Raw genomic sequence first — 13,240 nt, forward strand, 5'->3', positions numbered from 1 at the left:
GGAATACTACAAACCAGATAAGCTACAAACCATTTTTTAAAAAACAAAACAAAAACAGGATACTTAAGTGGAGTGAGGCATTCTCTAAACCTGAACCCCAACCTTTTCTCTAGCCAGTTGTGTCACTTGCAAAGTATGTTTCAAATCTTTAAAATCCATCCCTTAAAAATGTGGAGACAGAACAAAGATGATTGAATGAATGAATGAATGAGAGAATGAATGAAAGAATAAACGAAAGAATGAAGGAATGGTTATTGCTGATGTATTGAATGAATCAATGAAACCAGGAGGCTGAAAGTGGAATGAATGAAGGAATGAAGGAATGAAGGAATGAAAGAAAGAAAGGTTATTGCTGATGTATGCACTATTGCTGATGAATCAATGAAACCAGGTGGCCGAAAGTGAATGAAAGAATTAATGGATGATTGGATGAATGAATGAACGAAAGAAGGAATGAAAGAATGAATGATTATTGCTGATGTACTGAATGAATCAATGAAATGGGGGCTGAAAGTGAATGAATGGAAGGATGGATGAATGAAGGAATGAAGGAATGAAAGAAGGAATGAAAGAAGGAATGAAAGAAGGAATGAAAGAAGGAATGAAAGAAGGAATGAAAGAAGGAATGAAAGAAGGAATGATTATTGCTGATGTACTGAATGAATCAATGAAAATCAGGGGGCTGAAAGTGAATGAATGGATGAATGAATGAAAGAAGGAATGAAAGAAGGAATGAAAGAAGGAATGAAAGAAGGAATGAAAGAAGGAATGATTATTGCTGATGTACTGAATGAATCACTGAAATCAGGGGTTTGAAAGTGAATAAATGAATGGATGGTACTTGTACTTACTTGTACTTGATGCCTCTTCACCCATCGTGGGTATAGGCGACTTCATGGAAATTACGGCGATCCATGGAAGCTGTTTCGGCTGGATATACCCAAGGGGACGCCAGTCCCAAGGGTCGACAGAGCCCGATTGGTGGGAACAGGGGGCACCACGTGAAGGCCGGGTTGTCGTTTTGATAGTTGAGAGGCTTTGATATTTTGCGCATCAACTATCCTTGCCCCCCAATGAATGGATGGATGAATGAAAGAATGAATGAAAGAAGGAAGGATTATTGCTGATGTACTGACTGAATCAATGAAGCCAGGGAGGGTGACAGTCCAGGCATAAGCACTTCCTCTTTTCTTCCCCTAGGTATCGCTATGCCCGAGAAAGGATGCCCTATTATGCCTATCATTGTAAGCCGATAGGCCCCCCGTTGCCAATGTTCGTTAAAAAACGACTTCCCAGGTACGCCTCCCAATACATCCCACTCTACGGCACGAAGTTGATTTCCTCCAGAAACATCCCCCTCTACAGACGTGGGATATGGGTGACGCCGTACTTGCCACACCGTGTAGCTGGGTATCAACCCCGGACCATCCCTGCAGAGGTCGACACCTCCCCGAGCAAGTACTCAAAACCGAGAACAACCAGGAATCCGGGGAGGCCGTACGAGGAGGACTACAAATACCAAATTCAGAGCACGCGGGGCTACGATGGCACGACGAAAGGCCCACACGGCCCCGTCCACAAAGGGTCGTTGCCAAGTGTGGTTCCCGAGCGTGTCCCTCGGATGACCAAAGGCCGGTGCTTTATTCCTCCAGAGATCTCCACCCGGGGTTAGCGCAGGTCCCACAAATCTCCCGACGAGCAACCTTCTACGCATCTCAGGATCCTGTGCTTTGCTCCAGTAAGGAAGAGCTGTCCCAGAGGACCAAAAGACCCACCACGCAGTATCCCTCAAAGGTCCTTCAAGGAAACAGAGTCAGAGATTCCGACCTCCCCGTAATCGACGCGCTGCCGCGACCTGAAGCCAAGGTCTCCTCCCAACCGAGGGCCGCCAGAGCTTCGCGGGTCATCGCCACCAAGGTCCCGCGGACCAACTTCCTGACGCTTTCGCACGCGTTCATCAAGCGAGGGGCCCGTTCTTTTCTGACGAAGACCTCCCAAGCTCAATTCTTCCGGGGCTCGCGAGCTTCTCTGGCCAAACCTTCGCGGACCTCCTTGGCCAAGGGGTCCCAGCCCAGCCTTGCCCACACGGCCATCTCCCCGGCCCCTCAAAACCTCTCCAAAACGGTGAAAATCTCAAGCACCGGGAAGAAATATAGCTCGGCGAACAACTGGCCGTTTTGAAACGTGAGGAAGAGACCTCCCGGAGGTGGATCTCACCCGGTTTTTAAAAACCAGTGTGGATTTTCTCTCTGCAGAAGAACATTAGACATTGCCCAAATCTCAATACTGTGTTTCCCTGAAAATAAGACAGGGTCTTATTTTCTTTTGGTCCCCAAAATAAGCGCTTGGCCTTATTTTTGGGGGAGGGCCTACTTCAGTGCATGCAGTTAAAAGCCCGATTGGTCTTATTATCCAGGGAGGGCTTATTTTCGGGGAAACCGAGTATATACAAAACTGGAATGCGGTTATCTTTTGATAGGTGCACTTCCTAAGATTTCGTGACACGGTTCGTTCATTGCACAATAGTGTGATACTGGGAGAATGGGTGTGCAAAGCTCCAGGGTTGGTGAGTGGGGAGGAGGTGGGGGAAGAGAGAATTTCCCCAAACCAAACATCGGTGAAAGAAAACTTCCAATCAGATAAATTCATCTTTCCACGCCGTTTGCGAGACAATCTCCGCTGAGGTTTATTTGGCGAGTCAAATCCCATTTCTACCTGTTTTCCATTTTTCCGTTGAAGTCTTTTAGGTTTTACCTGCGATTCCTGGGCGAGAGTGTGTAGAAAAACATAACATCGAGGGGATTAAAAGTAGCCCACTTCCAGCAGAGTTGGGAAAGTTTCCAAGTTTTTCGTAGAATACAAGAACAATCGTTTAAAACGTATGAAGGAAAAGAAAAATCAGAAAAGGAGAGAAGATATTTAATTCATTATTATTTCCCCTCCTTCCTCTTTTTTCCTCCTCCTCTTCTTCTTCCTCCTCCTCTTCTTCTTCCTCCTCCTCCTTCCTCCTCCTCCTCCTCCTCTCCTCCTCCTCTTCTTCCTCCTCCTCTTCTCCTCCTCCTTCCTCCTCCTCTTCTTCTTCCTCCTCTTCTTCTCATCCTCCTCCTCATCTCCTCCTCCTCCTCTTCTTCCTCCTCCTCTTCTCTTCCTCCTCCTCTTCTCCTCCTTCCTCTTCCTCCTCTTCTTCCTCCTCCTCCTCCTTTTCTTCCTTCTCCTCTTCTCCTCCTCCTCCTCCCTCCTCATCTTCTCCTCCTCCTCCTCCCTCCTCCTCTTCTCCTCCTCCTCTTCTCCTCCTTCCTCCTCCTCTTCTTCTTCCTCCTCCTTTTCTCTTCCTCCTCCTCCTCTTCTCCTCCTTCCTCCTCCTCCTCTTCTCCTCCTCTTCTCCTCCTCCTCCTCTTCTTCTTCCTCATCTTCTTCTCCTCCTCCTCCTTCCTTCTCCTCTTCTTCTCCTCCTCCTCTTCTTCCTCCACCTCTCCTCCTCCTCCTCTTCTTCTTCCTCCTTCTTTTCTTCCTCCTCCTCCTCTCCTCCTCATATTCTTTTCCTGTTCATCTGACATCCTTTTTCTTTAAACGTATCTTTATTTCCCCATCTAACTCCATGCTTCTAAATATGGCAATGATTTATGATTGGTTTTTTTTTATATAAATAAAAACATTTGAGAAAAACGGTGCCATAAAACCTGTGTAGTTTGTCACGTTCAGCATAAAGGTATATTTATACACCTTCTTCCCTCCCTGTTTCCACAACCACAACTCGTAATTCTAGATCGGTTTCTAGAACCCCTATATGATATTTCCTTAAGCGGGGGGGGGGGGGGAGACCAGGTAGAAATTCCAAATTTGAATTAAACTTGTAGTTACTATTGAAAATGGACTATTTTGTTCTGTTGGTATATGAAGCATCAGATCTAAGGAGTTTGTCCAGCAAACCTTGAGTACAATTTATTTGTTATTATTAGTTGTGTCCGACCTTTTGCAACCCCATGGACCATGTTCCTCCAGGCCTTCCTGTCCTCTCCCATCCTCTGGAGTCCATTGAAGCTCACGCCGGCTGCTTCGGTGACTCCATCCAGCCACCTCATTCTCTGCCATCCCCTTCTTCTTCTTCTGCCCTCCATCGTTCCCAGCATGAGGCTCTTCTCCAGGGAGTCCTTCCTTCTCATTGGGTGGCCAAAGTACTTGAGATAGATAGATAGATAGATAGATAGATAGATAGATAGATAGATAGATAGATAGATAGATAGATAGATAGATAGATAGATAGATAGATAGATCTTGTGAGTTGCGAAGTCATGTCCGACCCATCCTAACCCCATGGATAACGTTCCTCCAGGCCCTCCTGTCCTCTCCCATCCTCTGGAGTCCATTGAAGCTCACGCCGGCTGCTTCAGTGACTCCATCCAGCCACCTCCTTCTCTGCCGTCCCCTTCTTCTTCTTCTTTTGCCCTCCATCGTTCCCAGCATGAGGCTCTTCTCCAGGGAGTCCTTCCTTCTCATTAGGTGGCCAATGCATTTGAGTTTCCTCTTCAGGATCCGGCCTTCTAAAGAGCATCCAGGGTGGATCTCCTCTAGGACTGACCAGTTGGATGGCCTTGCAGTCCAAGGGACTCAATGCAGGAGTCTTCTTCTCCAGCACCAGAGTTCAAAGGCCTTCCTTATGCTCCAACCTTCACAGCCATCCATTGCAACTGGGAAAACCAGAGCCTCGACTGGACGCCCTTTTGATTGGCAGGGTGATGTCTCTGCTTTTTAGGATGCTATCTAGATTTGCCTTAGCTTTCCTCCTCAGGAGCAAGTGCCTTTTAATTTCTTGGCTGCCGTCCCCATCTGCGGGGATCTCAGAGCCCAGGAAAATAAAATCTGTCACTACCTCCATTTCTTCCCCATCTATTCGCCAGGAGTTGAGAGGGCCGGATGCCATGACCTTAAGTTTTCTTAATGTTGCGTTTCAAGCCAACTTTGGCATTTTCCTCCTTCTCCCGCATCAAGAGGCTCTTTCGTTCCTCTTCACTTCCTGCCATTAGAGTTGGATCATCTGCATATCCGAGGCTGTTGATATTTCTCCCGGCAAGACAAATTTATAAATAAATGTAAATGAACCTCTTCGTAATCACCACAAGGTGGTGCTATTTTGGCATCATGCTTTTGGGGATAGTTAAAATCAGCCACCTAGTGGCCTAGGTTGGAAAGACATGTAGGTTTATACTTCTGTTTTTAAATGAGGCTCCAGGATAGGGGCAAAACTAGCCCAGGACTGACCAATAGGGTAAGAGAGATATTCTGCATTGTGTCGCTTGGCATATACTTGGGTTGCCTAAGCAGTGCCACCTAGTGGCTTGTTCAGTGAATCGCTGCGTAACCTTCAGTTTTGAAGCTGCCATTGCTTGTCCACAGAAGCCCCCCCTCCCTTTAAAAAAATATTTTACTATAGAATAATAGTAAAGGGTTCAAAATGTTATCTGGGGGGGACCCCTGTGCATTGCCTCTGTTATTTTAGACCCTCACGGGACAATAAAAATAAAGTTAATCGTAAACAAAAAAATATTTGATGAAGCAGTGCCACCGTGTGGCCGTAACAGGCACTGCAGAGAAATGGAATCCTATTGGAATCAATTGTTGAATTTAGTTTAGTTTGTACGGATAGCCGTGTCGACCACCTATGGCACCATAGCCACAGGGGTCGTAACATTTGTGGCCATACCACCACGGAAGGAAGACATCATAGTTGGACACTTGGGTGGGGAAAAAGCCCGTCCTTCCTTCCTCTCCACCTCCCCTCCTCTCTTTCCCTCCCTCCCTCCCTTGCTCTGATCCATCCATCCATCCACCCATCCGTGCCTAATATCCACTTATCTTCTTCCTTCCTTCCTTCCTTCCTTCCTTCCTTCCTTCCTTCCTTCCTTCCTTCCTTCCTTCCTTCCTTCCTTCCCTCCCTCCCTCCCTCCCTCCCTCCCTCCCTCCCTCCCTCCCAATGGTTAGAATGAATTATTGCCAGCTAAGTCTGCCCACTGCCAGCAGTTCAATCCTGATCGTCTCGAGGTTAGGGTCTCAGCCTTCCGTCATTTCGAGGTCGGTAACTTGAGAACCCGGATTGTTGGGGGCAAGGGGCTGATTCTATAAACAGCTTAGAGAAGGCTGTAAAGCACAGTGAAGCAGTATATGTCTGCTATTGCTATTCCTTCCTTCCTTCCTTCCTTCCTTCCTTCCTTCCTTCCTTCCTTCCTTCCTTCCTTCCTACCTTCCCTCTTCTCCTCTAATCATTCCTTCTCCCCCTCTCTCTCCCTCCGTCCCCTCCCCTCCCTCCTAGCAATAGCAATAGCAGTTAGACTTATATACCGCTTCATAGGTCTTTCAGCCCCCTCTAAGCGGTTTACAGAGTCAGCATATCGCCCCCAACAACAATCTGCGTCCTCATTTCACCCACCTCGGAAGGATGGAAGGCTGAGTCAACCTTGAGCCTGGTGAGATTTGAACCGCCGAACTGCAGAACTGCAGTCAGCTGAAGTGGCCTGCAGTACTGCACCCTAACCACTGCGTCACCTCGGCTCCCCTCCCTTTCCTCCTCTAATCCATCCATCCATCCATCCATCCATCCATCCATCCATCCATCCATCCATCCATCCTCCCTCCCCCCTTTCTCTCTCTCTCTTTCTTCTTTCTTTCTTTCTTTCTTTCTTTCTTTCTTTCTTCTTTCTTTCTTTCTTTCTTTCTTTCTTTCTTTCTTTCTTTCTTTCTTTCTTTCTTTCTTTCTTCTTTCTTTCTTTCTTTCTTCTTTCTTTCTTTCTTTCTTTCTTTTTTCTTCTTTCTTTCTTTCTTTCTTTCTTTCTTTCTTTCTTCCTTCCTTCCTTCTTTCTTTCTTTCTTTCTTTCTTTCTTTCTTTCTTTCTTTCTTTCTTTTTTTCTTTTTTCTTCCTTCCTTCCTTCCTTCCTTCCTTCCTTCCTTCCTTCCTTCCTTCCTTCCTTCCTTCCTTCCTTCCTTCCTTCCTTCCTATCATCCATCCACCCACAATTTCATTCCTTTAGCCTTTCAGAATCTTTCTCCTGCTGCCACCTTGTGGCCCCTTGCAAATTTGCAGGGCGCTCGGAAGCTCATTTCCTTAAAAAAATTCTCTTGGAGACGAGATAACAGAGTGTACATTTCAGCCTCCCGTCACCTATTTTCCCATGGATCCATCTGTATTTAATACCCCCTTTTTAAACCTACTTCATCATTCTTTCTTCCGCTTGTCCTTCATTGGCTTCAAGTTTCAATAAAGGCTTATAGAGCTTCCAGCAATTCCATGTTCCTAATTTGCCCCACGGTGGCTCACGCTTGTTGATCAGAAAGGTTGGCAGTTCAGCAGTTCGAATCCCCAGCACTGCGTAACGGAGTGAGCTCCCGTGACTTGTCCCAGCTTCCGCCAACCTAGCAGTTCGAAAGCATGTAAAAAAATGCAAGTAGAAAAATAGGAACCATCTTTCGTTTGAAGAATGCACCTTTTAGGCATTTTAGTCGTGCCGGCCACATGACCACGGAGACGTCTTCGGACAGCGCTGGCTCTTCGGCTTTGAAATACAGATGAGCACCACCCCCTAGAGTCGGGAACGACTAGCGCATCTGTGCGAGGGAAACCTTTACTTAATTTGCCCCCAATTCTATTTCACACACATTGTTTGAAAACCTTAATCCTTTTGCCTTCTGTAAACCGTCCTAACCACTGAAAATAAGAAAATGGGGAGTAACTATTATCGTATATCCCCCGTCACCCGTTCTTCTCTTGGTTTCATTTGACAAAATTCTAACTTTCTCACGATAAGTTGGCCGTTTTCTCTTTTCCCATTGCAAATCGCTTCTCTTGCTGATACGGCAATATTTTTCTCGGGAAATACAAAGTGTTGGCATCCGGCAATCAGTTTAAAAAAAAACCTACGTTCTATTTTTCCAGCCGGATTTTTTTTAAGGTAGGGAGTAAAGTTTTAGCGCAGCATGAATATTCATAGGAAGAGAAAAACCCGTATTTTAGCATCTCGCTCTCTTGTCTCTCGGCTGAGGGCGAAGGCTCTTCCTTTGATGATTGAGATCTAATGAGAATCAAAGCAGGAAAAGTTGAGGTGTAATTCAGGGTTAATTAACGTGCGGGGAAGAAGTCCTGGCGATTTCCAAAGAAGGGAAGAATGCCGTTTTCCGCGTGGAAACTATCGGCCATTAATTCTTTGTGAATGAGTTTTTAATTCGTCATAATTTACCTGTCATTGCAATTAGTGGCAGAACAGGTGGCCGGGTCGAGATAAGTCTATTTTACAGACTCCCTCCATTTGTGTGTGTGTGTGTGTGTTTGTGTGTGTGTGTGCTTTTGTCATTCAACATCGGGGCTAAATTTCACAGTCTTTTCATCGTGGTTTTGCTCCAGGGTGGATTCACACATCGGGCTAAGATGTGGCTTTCGTGAACCATGGTTTTGGGGGCCGAGCTACTGTCTTGGGGTTTACGTCACAATTATCTTGTAAAATGCGGTTTTCTAGGCCCGAGGGTTGGTTGTGAAGGAAAAGGCACGTGCATTTTTTAAATCGCATTTTTAAAAGAAAAAAAATAGCATTCAAATCATATCTGAATGTCGCATCTACCATGTTACTCCATACGCACCGTCCTCTTTAATAGCTAAAGTTATTTCTCTCTTCTGGCGGAAATCGTGGCTAGTTCTCCAACTCTAATTCTAAAGTTATTTCTCCCTCCTGATGCAAATCGTGGCTTGTTTTCCAACTCTAATTCTAAAGTTATTTCTGTCTCCTGTTGCAAATCGTGGCTTGTTCTCAAACTCTAATTCTAAAGTTATTTCTTGCAAATCGTGGCTTGTTTTCTAACTCTAATTCTAAAGTTATTTCTGTCTCCTGTTGCAAATCGTGCCTTGTTCTCAAACTCTAATTCTAAAGTTATTTCTCCCTCCTGATGCAAATCGTGGCTTGTTTTCCAACTCTAATTCTAAAGTTATTTCTGTCTCCTGTTGCAAATTGTGGCTTGTTCTCCAACTCCAATTCTAAAGTTATTTCTCCCTCCTGGTGCAAATCGTGGCTTGTTCTCCAACTCTAATTTCTAAAGTTATTTCTCTGTTTCCTGGTGGAAATAGTGGTTTGTTATCTAACTCTAATTCTAAAGATTTCTCCCTCCTGATGCAAATCACTGCTTGTTTTCTAACTCTAAACTTTTTTCTGTCTCCTGATGCAAATCGTGGCTTGTTTTCTAACTTCTAAAGTTATTTCTCTCCTTCCTGCTGGAAATCGTGGCTTGTTCTCCAATTCCTTCCTATGTGTATGGTTTCTGTTGAGCCTCTACTCAGAGAAGCGGCTCTCGAGATGTCGCAGGGCTACCCAGTCCCACAGAAGGGTGTGTCTTAGGAACCAGTGGAAATCTAGGTTGTGGTTAGATCAGCCCAAATTCTGTCTCGGCATTTCCCAAACCTTCATGACAAGACACGTAAGGAGGACCGGAAGCGGCTTCTGTGATGCTGAATACATTTTATTAGGAATGATAATCTGGGAAAACCAACGCCCCATGTTACGAGGAGAAACCGTCGCTCAAGTGAAGATGTTGCTCTGTAGACAGAATCCTCTAAAGCCACGCGGAATTCAGAAACTAAACCCCCAATTAAAAGAGGGAACAAGGAAACGAACAGGGGGAGCAGGAAGAAAAACAGAACAAGAAAATGAACAATAGAACTCATGGGTCATAGATGTTGACTCTCTCGCTTCTCATGAGCATTGCCAGGCCATCAACAAGAGTTGACACCAAGTTCTTCGTCTTGATTTAGCAGGGACACCGGTAGATGTTGCATCGACCCCTGGGTTGACCGATGCTTTGGAAGCCACCCATGATACCCCCTCTGGGACAACCTCCAACTGAACCTGACCCATAGCCATAACCTGACCCAGAGCCATAACCTGACCCATAGCCATAACCTGACCCAGAGCCACCACCCGAGGATCCATAAGAGCAAGGGGAGGAATTACTCAGTATCATTGGGGGCCTGATTGCCGACACGACAGGTTCAGGAATTGTCAACGCATACATCGGCGGCTGGATGACGACCTCCGATGGTGGCAGCTGGCTGGTTCTTGAGATGTTGGCTCCAGGCGTCGAACCAAGCGTGCCTGATAGACCTCCACCGATGGCTCCCCCAAAGCCACTGTAACCACAACCCCCCCAACCAGAGGCGCTGGCCCCGGTTCTGCAGGACCCAAGTCCAAAGTTGGAGGTGGCACCTGGCATGGTGTAGGATGGGTTGAAACAAGCCATGGTCAACTGATGGAGGCTGCCTGCAAGAAAGCATGGAAACGAAGAGGTGAAAAAAAGCAGGGGGCATGAAATTCAGCTACCTAGGTTTGCTTCGTACTTGCACAGTCGATACTATTACAGAGGAACACTCTTGATTGGAGAAATGTGTAAGGTCCATCTTTGATAGCTTCTGATAGCTTTGAGGACTGGTGGTGCAGCTGGTGGACAGCAAAGGCTCTGAGATGACCCCCCATCCCAGGGCTAGTTCTAGAGATCGGATATTAGCAAGCTAATGTGCAGAAGGAAGCTCTTAGATGGGAAGTTCACCACTCCTCACCACTTGCAATTCTTCCTTTCCTCTTCGCTTCCAAAACTTAGATTCTCTATAACTGCTATAAACTAGAGCTGAGATTAAACTTCCCACGTGGAAGAATCATTCTGAGATATGTTTTTCCCCCTGGGTCTTGTCTTCTCAGTCCCTAGGAGAGGACAAGAGAGTAGGAAGTCCCACAAGATGTTCTACAGAAGTTCTCTGCTACATTTTCCTCCTAGCTGCTCCTTCTCTCACCATGGCACCCTCAAATTTATGACCAGACCAGTTTAGGGGGATATTAAAAGAATGGACATGCCCTCCCCTCTTAGCAGTTGCTCCCCCTTCCTCTGTTCTGTCCTTGGCTTCCCAAGAGCATGAAGCAAACAAAAAAACCCCTTTTATTAATTGGCTGTGAATTCTGCTCATTCCCATCCAGCAAAGTCTTTTGAGGGAGGATTTACGGTCACAGACCTTATCTGGCTTGGAGAGCTGCCAGGCCGATCTCGGCAGAACTTGGCTAGGAGTCTCAGAGAGTCCCGAACCAATTAAGCGAACTGATGGTCTCCTGCAAACTCCACTCCCCTGTCGCTCCTCTTTTATGTCCTCTGGGAGGGGCCATTCATCGTCCACCTGTGGCCTTACTCCCAAGTCGACCCCTGTTCTTTAGCTCTTCTCTTTGTCTGGCAACTCTGTGCATGCGCACACTGGGAACAGGCTCCAGCTGTTCTTCTGCCTCACTGATGTCTGACTCCGAAGGCAGCTGATAACTGGCATATGGCTATGGCCCCCTCTCTGCCTCCGACACAGAGCCCTCATCAGAGCCTTCCCCAGACTCCAGGACTGGCCCATCTTCCTCCCCAACCTCCTCACTCTCCGAATCGCCTGCCAGCTCCGCTAGTGGGCCACAACATCCTCTTCAAAATGCACATTAAAAAAAGATGTAAAAAAAAGAAAAAGAGGAAGCTCTCTATAGGATCTTCCCCAAGAACCCATATCTCCTTTTGACTCTTAGAAGATCCCAGGTGGAGACTCCACAATCGTCCAGTACAACACAATAGAGCTGGAAGGGACCTTGGAGGTCTTCTAGTCCAGCCCCCTGCTCAAGGAGCAGACCCTGTACCATTTCAGATAAGTGGCTGTCTATAGTCTCTTCTTAAAAACCTCCAGTGATGGAGATCAAGCTTTGCAGAAATGACCCTCTTTGAGAAGTTGGCTTGTTTAGGCAAAGTTTGATCTGGGTCGAAGTAAACATCTGGATTGACGTTGTTCCTGGAAATTAAAAATGGTTTGGGCATCTCGTATCTCAAAAAAAAAGGAGACAAAAAGAGATGGAATCAAGGAACGAAGATAGTCTTACCTGAATCTGAAGATAAGGAGAAGAAGGACCTGAGAAAGCTTGAATTTGACATTCTTTTTATATCCAGATTTGGCCCCTGAGCTGGGATTAAGACACCATATTTTTCTAAGCACTTAATTAATAGTGGCTCCATCGTATTGTATGGAGTTCTAATCCGATTGGTTTTATTTTCTCATCTTCGTCAGCAATTTTAAAAATGACACCTTCGACATTATCCCCTTCTTGCTTTAAAACAAGGGACTTGCTTTTTAATTTGGGTGCCACCCACAATTAATTGGTGTCCCATTTAAAAATTCATTTTAAAAAACACCCCGAAACATAGCATTCATTGCTCGAGGAAAACCTGTATTGGGAGGGGGGTGATTTATTTCCATAAATCAAGCCTTGGAATTTCATTTTGTTGTTGTTAGTTGCGAAGTCGTGTCCAACCCATCATGACCCCATGGACCACATTCCTCCAGGCCTTCCTGTCCTCTCCCATCCTCTGGAGTCCATTGAAGCTCAGGCCGGCTGCTTCGGTGACTCCATCCAGCCACCTCCTTCTCTGCCGTCCCCTTCTTCTTCTTTTGCCCTCCATCCTTCCCAGCATGAGGCTCTTCTACAGGGAGTCCTTCTTCCTTTTCATTAGGTGGCCAAAGTCTTTGAGTTTCCTCTTCAGGATCTGGCCTTCTAAAGAGCAGCCAGGGTGGATCTCCTCTAGGACTGACCGGTTGGATGGCCTTGCAGCCCAAGGGACTCAATGCAGGAGTCTTCTTCTCCAGCACCAGAGTTCAAAGGCCTCCATTCTTTGGCCCTCAGCCTTCCTTACGGTCCAACCTTCACAGCCATCCATTGCAACTGGGAAAACCATAGCCTTGTCTAGATGCCATATTGTTGGCAGGGTGTTTAATAATCATTTAATTGAAGAGACAAGAATTAGCGTTAGCTGAATAGGTTTCATAAGAAACTGAGGTACCTTCATAAGGCAGAATGGTTAAAAATCCTTGTTTTTATCCAGATGTTTCAGTATTGTCCAATTCTCAAGCTGGGTATACTTATTTTCCTCCTCCCCTTCCTCAAACCTACTTGCTTAAGTTCCTAGGGAGAGTCAGAAGGGACCTTGGAGGTCTTCTAGTCCAACCCCCTGCTCAGGATCACCTCGTTGAAATTTGAATTATCCATTCCAGCTGAGTTCAGAACAAGGAAGGAAAGATCAGACAGATGTTTGGAGTAAGGTGGAACTCCTATCGCTGTGTCAACAGTATCTTACTTTCCCAGCTAAACTTCAGGGGAAAAAAACCAGGAAGGGTGTGTGGATTGGCTTCTACTCAACTTGAGAAGAT

General features: G+C 46.0%; 1 protein-coding gene across 1 annotated transcript; it reads left to right on the forward strand.

The window, feature by feature from the left end:
- Positions 1-1,162: 1,162 nt before the first annotated feature.
- LOC148048647 (uncharacterized) lies at positions 1,163-3,509 on the forward strand (the record flags this gene model as incomplete). The annotated part of the gene is given in 2 exon segments (XM_087704085.1): positions 1,163-1,628; positions 1,631-3,509. Coding segments are annotated over 2 exon segments (1,017 nt in total), but the record flags the coding sequence as incomplete, so codon positions are not given.
- Positions 3,510-13,240: the final 9,731 nt, after the last annotated feature.

The sequence above is a fragment of the Thamnophis sirtalis genome, unplaced genomic scaffold (genome assembly GCF_051295495.1).
Source record: "Thamnophis sirtalis isolate CommonGarterSnake01/CBP01778 unplaced genomic scaffold, rThaSir2_p1.2 scaffold_2, whole genome shotgun sequence".
NCBI lineage: Eukaryota > Metazoa > Chordata > Lepidosauria > Squamata > Natricidae > Thamnophis > Thamnophis sirtalis.